The 19,592-nt window shown below is 36.2% G+C and overlaps 1 protein-coding gene across 2 annotated transcripts in view; it reads left to right on the forward strand.

Moving 5' to 3' along the window:
- Window positions 1-1,509: 1,509 nt before the first annotated feature.
- The window catches only part of KCTD3 (potassium channel tetramerization domain containing 3), a 78,349-nt gene continuing 60,266 nt past the window's right edge, over window positions 1,510-19,592 (forward strand). For both annotated transcript variants that reach the window (XM_044673213.1, XM_044673215.1), the window contains exons 1-3: window positions 1,510-1,592; window positions 13,510-13,563; window positions 18,465-18,510. In XM_044673213.1, coding sequence (XP_044529148.1) covers window positions 1,510-1,592; window positions 13,510-13,563; window positions 18,465-18,510 — 183 coding nt within the window. The remainder of the gene's footprint in view (window positions 1,593-13,509; window positions 13,564-18,464; window positions 18,511-19,592) is intronic.

The following is a 19,592-nucleotide window of genomic DNA, read 5'->3' on the forward strand; positions in this document are numbered from 1 at the left end:
ATTTTAGACTGAACAATAGATTTTAAGGTACCCAATGATTTCAGCTTAGATAGAATTTGTAGATATAATCAAATCTTTGGTCTTAGAAGTTTTTCCCATTGTATCTAGACCTCTCTCAGGTGATCCAGCCTCTGGCTGGAATCCTCCTTCCCTTGTCTCCATTGTAAACCAATCAATTGTCCTTCTTGTCCTTTATTCCCCAGTGTATCTAGGACCCCAAGCTTTTCAGTTTATTGGAAATTCTCTTTTTGAGGTGCCTTTTCTCTGATAAGGTGTTCCTAGAGTCCTAGAGCTTGTCTCTTTGTGGTATCTTGCACTTGACTTTGTGTGGTGGCCACTAGAGCATTATCTTTCTTGTCCAGAGATTAAAGACTTGTTCTAACTACTTTGGTGGTTCTGTGTTTTTCAAGGTTGACACAATTAAATAAAGTCTTTCAAGTAAATATTTGAACTACTGTTGTAGGATTTAAAACTCCAAATTTCTCGTACGAGTTAATGGACAAATTGGTCTTATTTTAGTCAAATTTTCATTATTTTTTTTTCCTTTGGCCACGCTTCTGAGCAGATGGTATTTATTAGTAAAAGTTGCCCGGAAATTGGGGTTAGAGGTAATGTGCTCCTAAATTGCTTTCAGTCTTTGGGAGATCTTGGTTCTGAGAATCAAAGAGTGATCTTCCTTCTGTGTGTTTTTGGGAGGTCTTGGTTATGAGAAACTGCTCGTGTGTGTGTGTGTGTGTGTGTGTGTGTGTGTGTGTGTGTGTGTGTGAGATTGACACAGAGACAGACAGTTCTTGGTTCTGCGAATCAAACAGTGGTCGTGTGTGTATGTGGGTGTGTCTATCCTCCCATTCCATATCAAAAACACGCGCGCACACCCACAGAGGGATGGCGATAGGAGGAAAGGAAGGAATCCTATCTGGATCCAGGCCTGTGGGGAGCACGTTCCCTCATCCTTCCTCCCAGTCCACTCCCTTAGCACAGCGCCATCCCTGTCAGCCCGGGAAACTCTGCTCGGGCGGATCCTCGCCGCTGCCCCCCCCCATCCCCTCCCACCCTCTCCGTCTCCGAGGCTGCAGCCAGCCTAGGAGCCGCGGCTGCGGTATTTTGTCCCGTGTGGTGACCCCTCCTCCCCGGCAGGCGGGCCGGCGGCGGCGGCGCTTCTGTGGGAGGTAGAGGCGCCGCGGCCTGGGCGTTGCGGGGTGGCTAGAAGGCAGCTGGAGGGGGCGGCCCAGGCCGCAGTGGCCTTGGAGTAGTAGGGGGACACTGGAATCCCGCGGCAGGGCCGGAGCCCCGCCGCCGCCCCCTCCTTGGGTGGCTGAGCAGGGGGGCAGGCTACCAGCCTCTCCCCTCCCCCGCCTTCCGGCCACCATCGGCTCCGCCGCCGCCCCGCTGGCCCTCCAGCCGGCTCCCGCTCCTGCTCCCGCCCCGGGCTCAGCGGCCCTGGCTGGAGGAGGAGTCGGAGGAGGTGGAGGAGGGGGAGGACAGCGCTCTCGGCCGGAGCCTCCGGAGATGGCCGGGGGAAACAGCGGTGGCTTAGCCTCGGCGGCGGCTGGCAGCGGCGAGATCATCCAGCTCAATGTTGGGGGAACCAGGTGAGCTGCAGGGGGCGGGAGTGGAGTAGATCGGGAATCCTTGCTCTACCACGGGGTTGTTCACAGGTGGGCGCTGGGAACGGTGGGGGAAGGCGGCAGCTGGGCCAGGTGGAAGACCATATGCAGTTGTACACCCCCAACTAAGGGGGCAACCACGGGGCTTTCCCTACCCCTTGGGGAAAAGAAGGGCGTTGTGAGTCCTCCCTGATCTGGAGCCAGATGTCGCTCCCCTGCTCAAACCTAGTGGGGAAACTGGGAGCATCAAATTAGAGGAGACTTGGGGGAAAATGAGGGAGCGAAATATTAGTTTAGTTGTGGGCATGACTGTTGCAACTGGAGGTCTAACAATCCCCCTGTTCCTTTTGACTGTCTTAAAACCAACTACCCTACTTTACTTCGAAAAGGGATACGGCTTTCTTGAAGGCTTCCATCTCGTAGTCTTCCATGCAGAGTACTATAATCGCGCATTGTGTTACTTAAACGTGTGTTTTAATTACAATCTTGCTATTTGTCAGTTTGAAGGAGTTATAGGAAGCTTTTAGAACAGTATGGCAAGATATAATGCATTGAGTGGTTTGGTCATAAGAATAATTTGGTTGATGTTCGAGTGGAGAAAGGATGATAGTTTCCCTACCCTCCTTCTAGTCCCTCCAGCACCTTAACTCCACAACCCACCTTTTTACTATGTCTTTTTCCTGACTTGTTGAAGGGGAATGAGGGAGATTTATGTGAAAAGGACTTTAATTTTTGTTCAATACTGTTTTATGTTTTATGAGTCACTTTTCTCAAAAAGAGTTTGCCAGGTCTGTGTGACAGAAGGGGATAATTAAGTTAATGAAGCGTGGTTGGAGCCAAATAGCAAAAGCTTCAAGGATAATAATAATGTGCTTTATATGCTCAATCCGAGATAAGTTTCAAAGCCTGAGAAATCTCTTTTAAATCATATTAGAACATACTTTGAAATACAATAAAATTTTGGCCAGGCTGATTAAGAAAAACACACTTATAGTTTTAATCTCCAAAATTTTCAGAGCTTCAAGTTAACAGGGCATGTTATGATGGATAGAACACTAGACTTTTAGTCAAAAACGGCTAGATTCAGATCCCTGTCTAAACACTGAACCTTTGTGGTTGCTCAAATGATAATTGACCTTGGCATTGTTAAAATATATTTTATTTAAGTGACAACTGTGCAGGCCTCAAAACTTGTAATTGTAAATAATAGGCAAAGAATAAATATTTCCTGTGTCACAGATCACTCTTATTAGATCCTGTGTGAGCTGCAAAGTTTACATTAGGAAAAAAGTTCTTACCTTCATGAATCTTATAGTCTACTAACAGGATATATTTATTAATGATATTGGTTAGTCACCAAATGATGAATTATTAGCATTATATTCTTGATATTGCTATCTTCAGAATATTTTAAACTGAGTTATGAATACTATATATTATTTCTTTTTCTTTTAATTTTTTAGAAAATAACATAGTTTTACACACATTTTAATCCTAGCTTTTTTAGTTTTTAGGCATTAGTGAATATAGAATTCTAATTAAATTATTAAGTAGTTTGTGAAGGCAGATTCTGTAGAAATTAAACTTTTTATTACTCTTTTGGGAATTTATCAGTGTTTTGTCTTATGGCTTTGCATGCATAATATAACAGAAACATAAGTTTTAGGATTACATATGTGAACAGCATATGAGAAAGGTGAAGTTTGTTAGTCTTGATGGAAAAATGAATAAAACTTCTGCCTTGTAATATTAAACTTATTTTAATTTACTTTGCATAGCAGTTAGGTTGAAATGTTTAATAAAATAAACAGTAATATCTACATAAATAAAGTATCCTATTGTAGAAATATAATTATGTATGCATAGAAATATATATGAAAATAATTATGTATACTTATATAATGTAGAAATATTTTAGAACTATTTAGGACATTTTTAAAAACACACATTTACATAGCTACAAAGATGGAACTGGATTAAAATCCTGCCTCTTACACTACCTCTGTGACTTTGGGCAAGTCTCACCTCCTTGGGCTTCAGTTTCCTCATCTATGATAAGACAAGGTTGGATTAAAAGATCTGGCTCCTTCCAGCTCTTGTTTTGTCTAGTATTAGCAGGAAATAGTGTAAGATGTATAAAACTGATCAAAATTGCACAATATTAGTGCTGTTCTAAGATTGAAAAACTATTACTTAAAACTCTGGGCTTTACTTGTATTCGTTTTTCTAAATATTAGGTCATATTTAGAAAATAAGAGTTATATAAAAAAGTACATGAACAAAGATGTGAGAAAAATTGAAATGATAGCTGAAGTAGGTAAAAGATTTAGGAAGAGACACCATACAAAAGAGACAGTCTTTCTTACACTGCTACTTAGCACACTGAATAGAACCCTGAATTTGTCTAAAGTCTTAAAGACTTGGGTTCAGATTTCATCTCTGACTAACTATAGTTGACTGGTATATCTGAGTAAATTTTTCTAACTTTTCAAAGCCTCAGTTTCCTTATTTGTTTCCCAGGTCTTCAAAGAAGCTTCACTTGAACCATCCATCTTTGCTAGTTATTGTCCTGCATCTTGCTTTTATCACTAAACTCCTTGAGAAAGCTCTCTATAATACATGTCTACACTTCCTCTCCTCTCACTTTCTTAACTCTGCAGCTTAGCTTCTGACCTCATCACTCAACTGAAACTACTCTCCAAAGATAACCATTGGTCTCTTAGCCATATCTAATGGTCTTTTTCTCTCCTCATTCTTCTTGATTTCTCTGTAGCCTTTAACACTATCAATTACCCTCTTCATGAAAATGTTCTCACTAGGATTCTGTGTCCTTATTCTAATCCTACCTATCCTATTTGATCTTTTTAGTCCTTTTTTTATGTCACACCATTTTTTAATATTTGTTTTCTGATATTTTGCAATACATGTTCCCTCTCCTTTCTCCCCCAAGAAGGCAGGTAATATAATCTAGATTGTACATAGACTATCCTAATGCATATTTCCATGTTCCTCATGTTAAAACAAGACAACTGCTTCCCCTAGAGAAAAATTCATGGAGGAAAAAAAGAATGAATGGTATGTTTCAATTTGCATTTGGATTCTGTTCTTTGATGTCTGTGGATATCATTTTGTTGTGATACTCTTGGAGTTGGGCTGAATCCTTGCCTTACTGATAATATATTTAATAACATACTTATTATTATTCACAGTTGATCATCATACATGATTGTTAATATTTTGCTGGATATTCAGTCTAGTTATGCCCTCTAATTGTAGGTATCCCCTAAGGTGCTATCTTGGGTTTTCTTTCATTCTCCCTCTACTATTTCACTTAGTGACCTCCAAAGCATCCCTGCATTCAATTATCTCCATGCTGCTGATTCTCAAATCTGCTTATCCAGACCTGACCTCTCATCTAAAATTTTTAATTGCTTGATGGACATCTGGAACTCTATGCCTATGTATGTCTTACTTAGCATATCCAAAAGAACTCCTTATCTTTCTCTTCATGCTTCTCCCACTTTCAAACTTTTCTATTAATGTCAAGATCCCTGTCATCCTCTCAGACACCCAGGGCATCATTCATACTTTCTTTCATTTCTCCAATCCAATCAGTTGCCAAAGCTTGCCATTTCTGTCTTTGTAACATCTGTCTCATACACCCTGTTCTCTCTTCCTAGTGCAAGTGCTCATCACCTCATGCCTCAATTACTCAAATAGCTTTCCTATTGGTCTCCCTCTTCTCTTCTCACTCTATTCCATCCTTCCATTTAGCTAAGTGTTCTTTCTTAAAGTGCAGGTCTGACCATGTCACCCCTCACCCCATTCTCTAAACTCCAGTGGCCCTCTTTCACGTACCTGATCAAATATAAAATTATCTTTTTCACATTCAATGCTTTTCATAATCTACTTCTCTCCTACTTTTCCAGTCTTTTTCTAAAATGGAACATTTTACATTTTTCCCATGACCCCTATACCTCACACACATACTTGATGAACCTCTAACAAGATAGTGTAACTCTGAACTCTAGGCATTTTCTTTATTTTTATTTAAAATATTTAGTTTTAATAATTTTCATTTTCCTATCTCCCCAATTGAGAACAAAATACCATGAAAACCATTACAAATATGTATAGTAAAATAAATTTCTCATTCTGTATTCTGAGTCCTTTATTAGGTGGGTGGATAGCATGCATAATCATTTTTTAAAGAATTGATTTTATTTTCAAATATTTTGTTTACTCTAGGCATTTTCATTAACTGTTCCCTATGTATGAAATAATTTGCCTTCTCATCTTGGTCTCCTGGTTTTCCTGTACCAGTTACAAATCTCACCTTCCACAAGAAGCCTTTTTCAGCCCCCCTTAATCCTAGTGTCTTCCCTCTAAAGATTCTGTTCAATTTATATTAGATATAGGTTACTGGTATGTAGTTGTTCACAAATTGTCTCCTCCATTAGACTGAATGCCTATTTCCCCAGTGCTTAGCATAGTGCCTGTTGCATAGTAGATACTCAATAAATGCTTTTTAATTAAGTAGATTATAACTAATATACCTACTATGCAGGGCTGTTGTGGGACTTATATGAGATAGTTTTTAATTATTAGAAATTAGGACATTTTTGTACAAATTTGTAGAAATTGAAAAAAATATGTATTACTGTAAAGTTTTCTCCAGTATTCTGCATTGGTTTGACTAAAAACTAAGAATTTTTTCCCCTTACTACCCTTCTCACTCCCCTGGGGATATTTTAAGTTTTTAATGATATATAAGGATTGGTATTCATGATTTCACTCTATTTGATACATCATTTGATCTTCATTTCAATAATATAATTTTAAACATCAGTAGTTTTGTGGAAAAGCAGCTAAAGTTTAGTAGTATGTCAAAGAGAACCAAGTCAGGTGGCAAAGTAGATAGAATCCTGGACTTGACATCAGGAAAACCTGACTACCTCAAACACCTACCAACTGTATGTAACCCTAAGAAAGTCTTAGTCTCTCTGCACCTCAGTAAAAAGTGGCTAATAATAACATTTTATCTCATAGGGTTGTTCTGAGAATCAAATAAGACAACATGTAGAGAGCTTTGTAAACGTTAAGAAGCAGCATAAATGCAAGTTACTATTACATCTTTTGTGTAATTCTTTAGACATTACAATTTAGAATTAGAATTTTAATTTCATCTGAAAATATTTCATGTAAAGATTTAATAAATATTTAATTAGTCTGGCTATCTGAATTATTCTTGTGCTTCATGTGCCAATTTATAAAATATCATGGAGAGAACATTGAATGACTGATTTTTATTTTCAGCACTTCAGTAGTCAGCTGACTGGCCCTGTCTTTAGGTCTCACTCTTTCTAAAATGAAAGGGGTTGTGGAAAAGGATTTTCAAGATCCCTTCTACTTCTTTGATTCTGTGTGTACTTTGGGGTGGGTTGTGAAGGTAGGAATGGTTACTATGACTCATTTATATTTTTGAGAAAACATTGTCTTAATTTCCTGAAACCATCCTCTTTATAAAATTTTACATTTAAAGGGCTTTCATAGTATTATCTCATTTGGTTCTTATGAAAAGCTCTATAATATAGGCAGGCCAGATATTTTAATTCCCATTTTATAGATAAGGAAATTGAGATTCAGTAATTGATTAAATTAAAGTCATTCAACAGACATTTATCATTTGCAAACTATGAGTTAGGTGATGATTTATAGAGAAAAATGAAGCACTCCTTGCCCTTAAATTGATTATATTCTGTTGGGTGGGTTGGAGGAACAACATACAAAATGCAAAGTCATTTTTGGAAGGAGGCACTAACATTTAGGGCTGGGGAGAATCAGGAAAAGCTTCACAAAGGTACGCCTTATTTGAGCTGAGTTTTGAAGGAAATTTGGGATTCTGAGAATGACACATGGATTTCAAGGATGAGGGGCGGCGTGCCTGTCCAAATGTACAGAGATGGAAACTGGCATGATATATGTTTGGTACAGTAAGAAAGACAGTTCATCTAAATTGCAGGAGTAAAGGGGAGTAATGTAAGCTTGCAAAGGTAGGTTCTAGCCAGGTTATAAAAGGCTTTAGGTACTAAATGGATAATGGATCCTAGATCTGTAAAATAAGAGTGGTAACACATCTATTTCACAGAGTTGTTGTGGGTTAAAGGCTTTGTAGACTTTAAAATGAGTTATTACTGTGACTTAAGTCAGAGAACCTAAATTAAAACTTTCATGTAGAAAATAGTTTCTACTGATTTTTGGCTTTAATTTAGAAATTTACTATTATAAAGAGATTAAAAACTCATTTAGTTTCAGATATTTATCAGTGTTAAGCTAAAAATATTAATTGTGCTAAACTAATAGATTGAGAGAAAATAAAACTTTAAATTTTTACATGGACAACTATGAATCATGATTTCTGTTTTTAAAAAGTTACAATAGCAACATTGATAGTTCAAACAAATATTTATTGAGTGTTTACCTTGTGCAAGAGGTCATCAGAGCCATAAAGAGGAATGTGGTGGAGGCTGTTTTCCCATAGAGCTTCTATTCTAGTAGAAAACACATAATTTCATTGCATGAAGCCTTTTCTGATTGTCCTCCTAGCCAGAAGATTAACTATCATAAGCAGATGTCAAATTACATTTATAGGGATAAAAAAAAATAGTAATTGACTGAAAAGAAAGATTCCTTTTGATATGGAAGCTTCTTATGTTATGTGGCTTATGGCCTGGGATTTCAAGGATGGATAGGAATTTGACTTGCAGAGATAAAAATAAGAATATTCCAGGCAGAGGGAATATCATGAGCAAAAAAAATTCTGAATTTTGCTCTCTCTAGTGAGAGTATTCCAGCCACTAGGTGAAATTGTAGTGACATCTTTACCACATGATTTCAAACTAACATAGTTTAACAAATATTCTATAGAGGATCTATCCAATGTATGGGGGATCCGCTTATATTTTAATGTTTTTCATTTTTCATAGCTTGGAAATTGAGCATTGGATATTGTGACCTATTAAAAATTACATTTTTTTTAAACCCTCACCTTCCATCTTGGAGTCAATACTGTGTATTGGCTCCAAGGCGGAAGAGTGGTAAGGGTAGGCAATGGGGGTCAAGTGACTTGCCCAGGGTCACACAGCAGGGAAGTGTCTGAGGTCAGACTTGAACCTAGGACCTCCTGGCTCTAGGCCTGGCTCTCAATCCACTGAGCTACCCAGCTGCCCCCCAAATTACATTTTTATGGATCTTTGTTATGTCCAAACAATGGCGGGTTACAGTTTTGTTTGTGGAAATGCTCCAATTTCAGTATATTTTTTGTTGAATTCTCAACACAAGAATATTTTGGGAAGGATTTGTATTTGTTATGAGGGGACTTCATGTTTCTTGGCAAGTTTCTGATCTATAATACCAAATTTACTAGGTGCTAAATTTCAAATCTACAAATGATATTTGGCATGGTTTCTACTATTTTGGGGAGAATAATCTTCAGTAACGTTTAAGTCAGAGCTTCTCTAATTTTTGGTGGGCAGAATATGGCAGGCCTTTATTCTCTTTCATCTTGAATATTATATATCTCAATGCAGTTTAGAAATTATTTAAAAATATTAATATTTTTGGCTATTTGGTCACATTCTTTTTTTTTTTTAAACCCTTACCTTTCATCTTGGAGTCAATACTGTGTATTGGCTCCAAGGCAGAAGAGTGATAAGGGCTAGGCAATGGGGGTCAAGTGACTTGTTCAGGGTCACACAGCTGGGAAGTGTCTGTGGCCAGATTTGAAACTAGGACATCCCGTCTCTAGGTCTCTCAATCCACTGAGCCACCCAGCTGCCCCCTCGGTCACATTCTTGACTCATTTTGAGCTTATAGTCTAATGCAACCCACCATATCTGCTGCATAAGAACTGTTGAGTAATAATGTCTTCTCCATCTAGTATTTATGAAGTAGATTTTTTGAAACAAAATTTTACCCTGTATATATCTCAAAATTTATATGCCATAGAGAGTGGTTTCAGAGAAAGAATAGCAACTACCACTCCTAAAAATTCATAGAAAATTAAAACTAGGAGAGGATCCAGAAGTAAAACCATGGTCTCATGTTTGTATTCACAAATGTCCAAAGTTTAACAGGCCACAAACAAGGTGAACTAGGGGTCCTAACAAAGGAGGAGACTTGATAGGATAAAATGCATGATTGGAACCTGGCTCTGGATGTGTATACTTTATTCAAAAGAAACAAGATGGGGGTTGGGATAGCTTTGTATATTAAGAAAAGATGGAAAGGAGGAGGGTGTAGAAGTGGTGCAAATATATAATCCTTGAAGAGATTTGAGATTTTCAGACATCTTGTCCTGGAGTACTGAACTGCTGTGGGGATTAGCAGACGATGTCCTTATTAAATACTGCACTAATGTAGTAAGCACTAGGAAATGATGGGTGTTGTCAGAAAATGGACAGATTCGATTAAGGAACTATGATTGGTTCCTGTGATGTGGGAGAGCTAGTGGGTGGAAGAAATTGCTTATTAAGGCAAGACCAAGGCACTGCTCAATCTAGTGCACGCTCTCTCTCTCTCTCTCTCTCTCTCTCTCTCTCTCTCTCTCTCTCTCTCTCTCTCTCTCTCTCCATCTCCTGGCTGAAGGGAGCTTGGAACTTAAAGGAACCCTATGTTGGTGGTGAGTTTCAATCCATCAAACAGCAAATAGGGTATTAAGCTAAGCAATTCTTTACCTCTTTCCTACATTTCCTTCTCTTTACTCTCATTTCTTTGTTATAATAAAGCTACTACAGCTACTAGTAGCCTCATAATTTAATTTTAACTATTAATGGCACAATAATATTCTGTTACATTCATATACCATAATTTGTTTAACCTTCCGCCTTAGAATCAATGCTGTCTATTGGTTCCAAGGCAGAGGAGAGGTAAGGGCTGGGCAATGGGGGTCAAGTGACTTGCCCAGGGTCACACAACTAGGAAGTGGCTGAGGTCAGATTTGAACCTAGGACCTTCCATCTCTAGGCCCGGCTCTCAGTCCATGGAAGCCACCTAGCTGCTGCCCAACTCCTGTAAAATTTTTTTGTACACACACGTCTTTTTTTCTTCAATCTTCTTTGGGGATGGGAATAGTGGTAGTATAGTGAGGTTAAAGGATGTGCTCAGCTTAATAACTTTTTGGACATAGTTAAAATTTGTTTTCTATAGTACCTGGATCAAATATTAATTATTTCTTTTGCCATATTTTCTAGCCCTATGAATATGAGTTGAAACCTCAAAGTTGATTTAATGTATATTTCTCTATTTGTGATTGAGACTATTTTCATATGTTTATTGATTGGATTCCTTCATATCCTTTGGCAATTTATTAGGGAATAGAGCCAGGAATTCTTAAATTAATTCTCCTGACTTGTTTTCCAGTTCAATTTTTTAAAATATCATATATATTTTCTTTTATTTTTAAAATCTTGATTTTATTTTAATATTAATGTCTGATGCATTCACTGAGTTCTGTTTGGTTCATTTTAATTTAATTACTTGGCTAAAGTTTGCCACTTTGTCTTCTAAGCTACTTACTCTCCTATTCTTCAGCAGGTTTTATTTCATTTTTCTTATATTGCTTTATTTTTAGGATCCCTTACAGAAAACCCATCCCTTTGAATCTCTGCCTGTAGTTATAGTTAGATTTGCATTAATTTTTGATACTTCTGATTTGGGACTGTGTGCCAAGTTACAATTCTACCCCCTGCTGGGCCTTTTGGTTGTGGTAATTGGCCTTCTTCCCTTAAGTTACCATTCTGACCTCCCCTTCTTGGGGTCTGGCTCCTTTGAAGTTGAGGAAATGATTCTTCAGCACCCTCTCTGACCTCTCAGAAACAGAATTCGAGACCCAAAGCCTGGATTTCCCTTGTCTGCTTAGTCACTTGGTGCTGAGATGATTGACATCACCCTGGCTCACTCTTTCAGCTTCTCAAAGCTTCTGAAGTCCCTGCCTTTGGGCTTTCTTCCAACTCTGGGGTTTTCTCAGAGGAGTTCTCTACTCTTGTAGCCTTCAGACCCAAGTTCTTGAGCACCTACCTTCTATTTTATTCTTTACTACATACCCCATACAAAAAAAATTACTGCTATAAACACTTTTGTACATATATAGAACTTTTCCCTTTGTTTTTGACCTGAGGGATATTGATGAAACTATATATTTAGAGCAGGTACCATTGAGTCATAGTGGTATCCACTAGGTCAAAGAGAATGTACATTTTCATGACTTATACTATCATTCCAAATTTTTTCCATTTTGCAGAAACGCATTACTATTTCTGGTTTCCTACAGTTTTACGAATACCTTTTTATATTTTTTTGTTGTTTGTCTCTTTTTTGTCTTTTGTCATCTTTTACAATCTGTTGGGTGTGTAGTGAACTATGAAAGCTGTTTCGATTTGTATTTCTCTTATTAGTGATCTTGAATTTTCTTCATATGATTGATAGCTTATAATTCAATTTTTTTAAATATGTTAAACCATTTATCACTGGGGAATGACTCTTGTTCTTTTTTATTAATTTTCTATAATTTGATTATTAGGCCTTTATCAGAAATAATGGCTATACTTTTTTTTATGAGTTAACGGATTCTCTTCTAATTTTAGGTTGCAATTGCTCATTTGAAACCATTTAAATTTTATGTAATCAGAATTGTCCATTTTATATTCTATGATCACTTCTCATTAGTTTAGCTAAGAATTTTTCCTTCATGGTTGTTCAAGGCTATTCTTTCAATTCTCCCCAACCATTTTTATGTTGTAAACTTTTTATATTTAGATGTAATATGTCTCTATTTGTAGTTACTGTATTGTGTGTGGCAAATGTGTTTGGAACATATATAATAAAATACAAAATGGGATCTCTCTCTATGCCTAATTTCTGCCAAATAACTTTCTAGTTTCTTCCCCCACTATTTGATGTCATTATTTCTTGATCATTAATTTAGTAGTTTGATTGCTTCTGAGGGAAGTGCCACTTTATGTATTAGGTAGGAATAATTAAAAAATTATTACACAGATTATACAGATTGAGTCTTTTGAAAAAAAAAAGATTAAAATAAATTGATTTTGGTTTAAAAACAGATCATTAAAGGAAAACTAGGGATGTTTGCTTTAGATTTCTTATCTTTTGCTACTATTATCAGAGGTGACTACTACTCTTTAACAAAATATCCGAGTAAATTTATACACAAAATAAAGAGCTAGATTATTAGAGTTGGTATAATAAAAGACATTCAATTGAATTTTGCCTCTGTGTGTGTGTGACCTTGGACAAGTCAAGCCTTTTGTATCTCAGATTTCCCTTCTTTAAAATAAAGATAAAATAAGGACCTCTAAGATCCCCTTTTAAACTATGATTGAATAACTCTAGGCTCAGCTATATTAGGTAGGGGCAGCTAGGTGGTAGAGTGGTTAGAGTACTAGGACTTGAAGACTCAAATTTGTGAGTTCACATCTGGCCTCAAACATTTACTAGTTATATGACCTTGGGCAAGTCACGCAACCCTATTTCCTCAGTTTCCTCATCTGTAAAATGAGCTGGAGAAGGAAATGGCAAACTGCTCCACTGCCTTTAACAAGAAAACCCCAAATGGATTCATGAAGAGTCAGACATGATTGGGCAAAAATGTGCTAGGCAATATGCCAGGTACTGGGGTTATAAAGACAAAGAATGAAGCAATATTTATCCTTCAGGAACATATGTTTCATGGATTAGAAATTACTTTTGTCTTGAATCCCTTATTTCCATGGTACAATTTAGTAAATACATATTTTAGAGAAATGTTATTTGCTATTCATGAATATAAGTGAAATTTCAAATCACCTTTTCTGGTTTCTAATTAAGATTTACTTTTCAATTACAGATTCAGTACCTCAAGACAAACACTTATGTGGATTCCAGATTCATTTTTTTCCAGGTATTTCACACTTATATGTTGAATATAATCATTTTTAGAATTTTAATTGTTTGCCAGAGTAATAAAAGAAAACTTTTCTTATTCAAGAAGAGTCTTTTATTTTTCTTAGATTTTCATAATGGAATGTTAAGTGCTTTGATCATAGACAATATATTCTGAGTACAGGCTGTAGCTCATCAGCGTTTGGTTTAGAGTCTCACTTGTAAGAAAGCGGGTCAATATTTTAATATATCACTAAACCCAAAAAATACAGTTAAAGCATTTGAGTTGGGAAAGACCTTATATGTTATTTAGATTAGCCTACTTATTTTATATAAATACGGAAAGTAAGACTCAGGGACTTGCAAGTGACTTGTCCAAAATCACATTTGTGTGTGAGATGATCATTTAACTTTTTTTCTTTTTAAACCCTTACCTTCTGTCTTGGAGTCAATACTGTGTATTGGCTCCAAAGCAGAAGAGTGGTAAGGGTAGGCAATGGGGGTCAAGTGACTTGCCCAGGGTCACACAGCTGGGAACTGTCTGAGGCCAGATTTGAACCTAGGACCTCCTGTCTCTAGGCCTGGCTCTCAATCCACTGAGCTACCCAGCTGCCCCTGATCATTTAACTTTTTGAAGGATTTTTATTTATAAGAAAAGACTTTTTGAAGGTGGCTATATATATATATTATATAATTGTCATAACAGGAAAAGACCTATTTAACACATTGTAGCTAGAATGAACTAATTTTCCAGGTACTTAAAATAAGTACTTAAAATAATTTACTGAACCCTGGGTTCTTACTCTGGACTTTATTCATAAAGCATTGCTTATAAAAACCGAACTTCATTTCAAGGTGGAAAGTCAAATAAATACCTTTATAATTAAAGGACAATTAGTTTCATTTAAGCAGTAAAATACACAACTGAAATGCTTTTGGAGACCTGAAATTAACCATGACTTTGAATTTTTTTTTAGGTTGATTTTATTCAGTTACTCCATAAGTATGTTACCTTTGTATAATAATGAAATAGTATATTCAGGATATTCCAGATGTCTTGGTGCATTTTTATGTTATTCAAACTTTAATAGCCTAAAACTACAATAGATAGGCAGAGATCCCCCCTGATAGCTACCAAATTGCCCACTTAAAAACTATGAGATAACACCTCAGAATGGATTTTGGAGCAATATAATCCACAAAAAGTTAGAGGTCAAAATAATTTTTCAGTCCAAAACAACTTAGAAAGCCAGCATGAAAGATCTACTTTACATAGGCAAGAGTGGAGTACAAAGCAGCATAACTAAGCAGGCTCCAAGGCAGCAGTAGAAAGACCATAGAGGTGTAACTGAATCAGTGGCAAAAGCTTTTAAAGCTCTCAGCCACAAATGGTAAGAGGGGTTGTACAAATACCCAGAACATTACAGGGGTCCCTTTGCTGACTCTGGGTGCAAGACTCTTGTTGCATTGCCCACACACAGATCCAGGTAGCAGTTCTGAGGTGAGGCTGCTGGTTAAGGGGGAGCACCAGCACATACCAGCACTTGTGGCCACAGCACAGCAGGGGGGAACATGGTCACAGTTCCAAGGGAGAAAAAGAGTACTTTTGGTTGTTCACAGACAAGGGCACAGACTGAGACAGTATTAAACACATCTCTTCTTATCATACCACCTTTGAAGAACTGAAAGCAGCTAGATCTCAAGGGTTAGCTCTGAAGGTAGCTACACAAAGAACCTGAAGCTTGGAACAGTGCTCCATTCACCACAGTTACAAAGCCCAAGTTTAACAGTTTTTTAAATTAAAAGAAAAAGGCTGGAAAATGATCAAACAACAAAGAAAGAAACGCAACACAGAAAGTTATTTTGGTGACCGGGAAGACCAAAACAAAAACTCAGAAGAAGACAACAAAGTCAATGCTGCTGTATCCAAAGACTCCAAGAAAAAATATGAGTTGCTCTCAAGCTCAAAAAAATTAATGCAGGAGCTCAAAAAGGATTTTTAAAAATCAGATAAAATAGGTAGAAGAAAAATTGGGAAAAGAAATGAGATCGAAATAGGAAAGTCATGAAATGAGAGTCAACAGCTTGATAAAAGAGGTACCAAAAATACTGCTTAAAATAAAAAGAAATTGCCTAAAAAAAACAGAATAGGCCAGTTGGTAAAAGAGGCACAAAAATCCAATGAAGAGAAGAAATGCTTCAAAAACAGAATTGGCCAAATGAAAAAGATATGCAAAAAAATGCTGAAGTCAAGAACTTTTTAAAAGGCAGAATTGACTATATAGAAAAAGAGGTACAAAAATTCACTGAAGAAAAGAACTTTAATAAGTATAATTGACCAAATGGAAAAGGACAAAACAAAAGCTCACTCAAGATATTCATGCCTTAAAAATTAGAATTAGAATTAGGCAAGTGGAAGCTAATGACTCCATGAGACATCAGGAAACAACCAAAGTCAAAAGAATGAAAAATTACAAGAAAATGTAAAATATCTTATTGAAAAAAACAACTGGAAACAAAAAGAAAAGAAAAATGACCTGGAAAATAAATTCAGGAAAGATAATCTAAGAATTATTGGACTACCTGAAAGCCATGAACAAAAAAAGAGCTTGCACAACGTCTTTCAAGACATTATTAAGGAAAACTGTTTTGATATTCTAGAACCAGAGGGTGAAATAGAAGTTGAAAGAATTTATCAATTATCCCCTAAAAGAGATCCCTGAAGGATCTCAGGAATATTATAACCAGATTCTAGAACTCCCAGGTTAAGGAGAAAATATTTCAGGCAGCCAAAAAAGAAACACTTTTAATATCATGGACCCACAGTCAGAATAATACAAGATTTAGAAGCTGCTACATTCAAGAATCAGAAGACTTGGAATGTGATATTCCAGAGGACAAAACTGAGCAAAATCCTGCAGAGGGAAAAAAATTGAATTGAATGAAATAGAGAACTTTCAAACATTACTAATGAAAAGATCAGAGCTGAATGGAAAATTTGACTCTCGAATATAACTTAAGAGAAGCATAAAAAGGTAAAGAGGAAAGAAATCAAAAGACAATAAGGTTAAAATGTTTACATCCCTATATAGGAAGATGATTCTCCTATGGGAAGATGATGAAACTCTTAAGAACTTTATCATTGTTAGAGCAGTTAGAAAGACTATGCATAGACAGAAGACAAGGGTGTGAGTTGGATATGATGGTGTGATATAAAAAACAAAATGAAATTAAGGTACAAGAAAGAGGAATGCATTGGAAGGAGGGGGAAGGGAAAAATAGAATGGAGTTAATTGTTGCACATGAAAGAGCTTTTACAGTGAAGGGGAAGATGGGAGTGGAGAGGAGCACGCCAACCTTACTCTCATTATAACTGACTCAATGAGAGGAGAACATACACAATCAGTTGGTCAATCTGTCTTACCCTACAGGAAAGTAGGAGGGGAAGAAGATAAGGGGAATGGGGCTGATAGAAAACAGGGCAAATTGGGAGAGGTGATGGTCAGAAACTAAATTGGGGGAAATAGGATGGAGAGTAATACACAGTTAATCATAGAGCTGTAAATTTTTTTTACAAATCTCTAATAAAGACCTTATTTCTTATATGCCTAGAGAAATGAATCAAATATATAAGAATACATCATTTTTCAAATGGATAAATGGTCAAAGGATATGAACAGACAGTTCTAAGACAAAGTAATTAAAGCTCTCTATAGTCATGCAAAAAATGCTCTAAATCACGATTAATTTGTGAAATGGAAATTAAAACAACTTAGGTACCACCCCATACCTGTCATATGTGCTATTATGACAGAAAAGGAAAATGACAAAACTTGGAAGGGATATGGGAAAATTGAGACACTAAGGAGGAAAAAGGCGTTTGGGCAGTCCCTTGTTCTTGATTTGTTACTTTTTGTCACGTGCGGGTAACTGATCTTCCCCTCCCCACTAAGTTTTGGGGGTCACATTATTTCTGATGGCTAGAGTCTGACAATGATTGAGGATGAGCTAATTCCATTCACACAATACTCTATTGGGGTATTTGTGAACTGATTCAGTTATACTGGAGAGCAATTTGGATCTATGCTTGCAGGGCTATAAAACAGTATATTTTGACCCAGCAATACTGTTACTAGGTTTGTACCTCAAAACTAAAAAAACAAAAAGGGGAAGGACCTAGTGTACAAAAACTAAAGCTGTTTTTTTTTTTTTTGTAGGGACAAAGAATTGGAATGTTAGGGGATGTTGATCAATTGGGGAATGACTGAATGTTATAGAATGAGTGTTATAAAATACTATTGTACTGTAAGAAATGAAGAGCAAAAGGAATTCAGAAAAACCTGGAAAGACAAAACTGAAACAAAGTGAAATACAGAACTAGAAAAACATTGTACACACTGACAGGAATATTGTATAGTAAACAACTCTGAATAATTCAGCAATTCTTAGCAATACAATGATCCAGAACAATCACAAAAGGCTCAAGATAAAAAAATATACCATCTGCTTCCAGAGAAAGAGCTAATGGGGTCTGAATCCAGAAAAAAACAACTTTTTTCAATTTAACGTTTTTTGATTCAAGTTTCCTTCCACAGGAAGATTAACATGGAAAAATATTTTATATGATTGCACATGTAAAATTTATATGAGATTGCTTACCATCTCAGTGAGAGTTGGGGGCTGGAAGGTGAGGAAGGAGAGAGAGAATTCGAGATTCATTCTTTGAAAAATGTTTTTACTTGTAATTAGGGAAAAATTAAATTGAAAAAATTACCCTAAGACTTTGGAATAATATGTATGCATGTGTGTGACATGTGTTTATATATTTACATATAAATACACATACATTTAAAATTAATGCATATACACAGAAATACATATGTGTATATGTAACTACAACCTAATGTTTATACTTTCTAGCCTGCTGAGTGGAAGAATTTCAACACTTCGAGATGAAACTGGTGCTGTGAGTATAATACTTTGATTAAGCATGTTTCTAAATTAAAATGTAATTTTATACCCACTATTTATAGGTTCATAAAATTTAAAAAAAAATTTTTATAAAAATATAATGTAGATATCTAATTTTTCTCCTAGATTTTGTTGTTTTCCAGTTATTAATAAACTTCAGCTTTTCACCCAGGAGAATGAAATTATAGTTGTCAGAAACTAATTTATAGTTGCAATTATATTACTTATTACATTGGTGTATAATAAAATTGATATGATTGTTCTATGCTTTATTCTGTTGCTTTACTTGGTATATGAGCTTAATCAATGCCATTTTTAGAGGAGTTAGCTTTTTAAAAGCATGTATCCCTAATACCAGTGAAATCATGGTCTAACTCATTATCGTAAGGATAACTTTACTCTGTGATTTTATTGATCTGATATGCAAATTCTTGATGCCTTTGTGACTTTAATTTATCCTCAGTAGATTCTCCATTGGGCTTACCCAGTGCTTTGGAGATTTTCTTCCAGTTATCTTTACATTGTGTAATTGGCAGGACAGCACTTAAGGTTATTTATCAATTATTCTTTGCTCCTTATGTATTACTGACTCACTTTTTTCCTGTCATACATTTCTTTGATGATATCTTTTACTTCACCATCTCCCCAATCCCTATAATGTAATTTCTAGTTGTAATATTCTACAGCCTCTCAGGATGTTGAGTTGAAATCTTCCCTTCTATGACTTTCCTCCATTATTCCTAGTTTTGCCCTCTGTAGCCAAGTAGAATAAGTTTTATTCTTTTTGAGTGTGATATACAGACCTTCAAATAAATTAAGACAATTTTGCTCTCTCCTCTAAACTATTTCACTTTGTTTTAGCCAATCTTAACATGTTATGATTGTGAGGTTGCTTACCCTCCATGGAACATTTTGTAACATAGCAATATCTAAAATGGGTTGCCCAGATCTGAATGCAGAATTTTAGATTTAGTCTGATCAGGAAAGAGTTCAGTAGGAGTAAAATTTTCTTCTGAAATTTTGGCTACTCTATTGTTGATTTTTTGAGCTTACAATTTACTAAAAGTTTTAAAAACT

Source organism: Gracilinanus agilis, chromosome 4 (assembly GCF_016433145.1).
Source record: "Gracilinanus agilis isolate LMUSP501 chromosome 4, AgileGrace, whole genome shotgun sequence".
NCBI lineage: Eukaryota > Metazoa > Chordata > Mammalia > Didelphimorphia > Didelphidae > Gracilinanus > Gracilinanus agilis.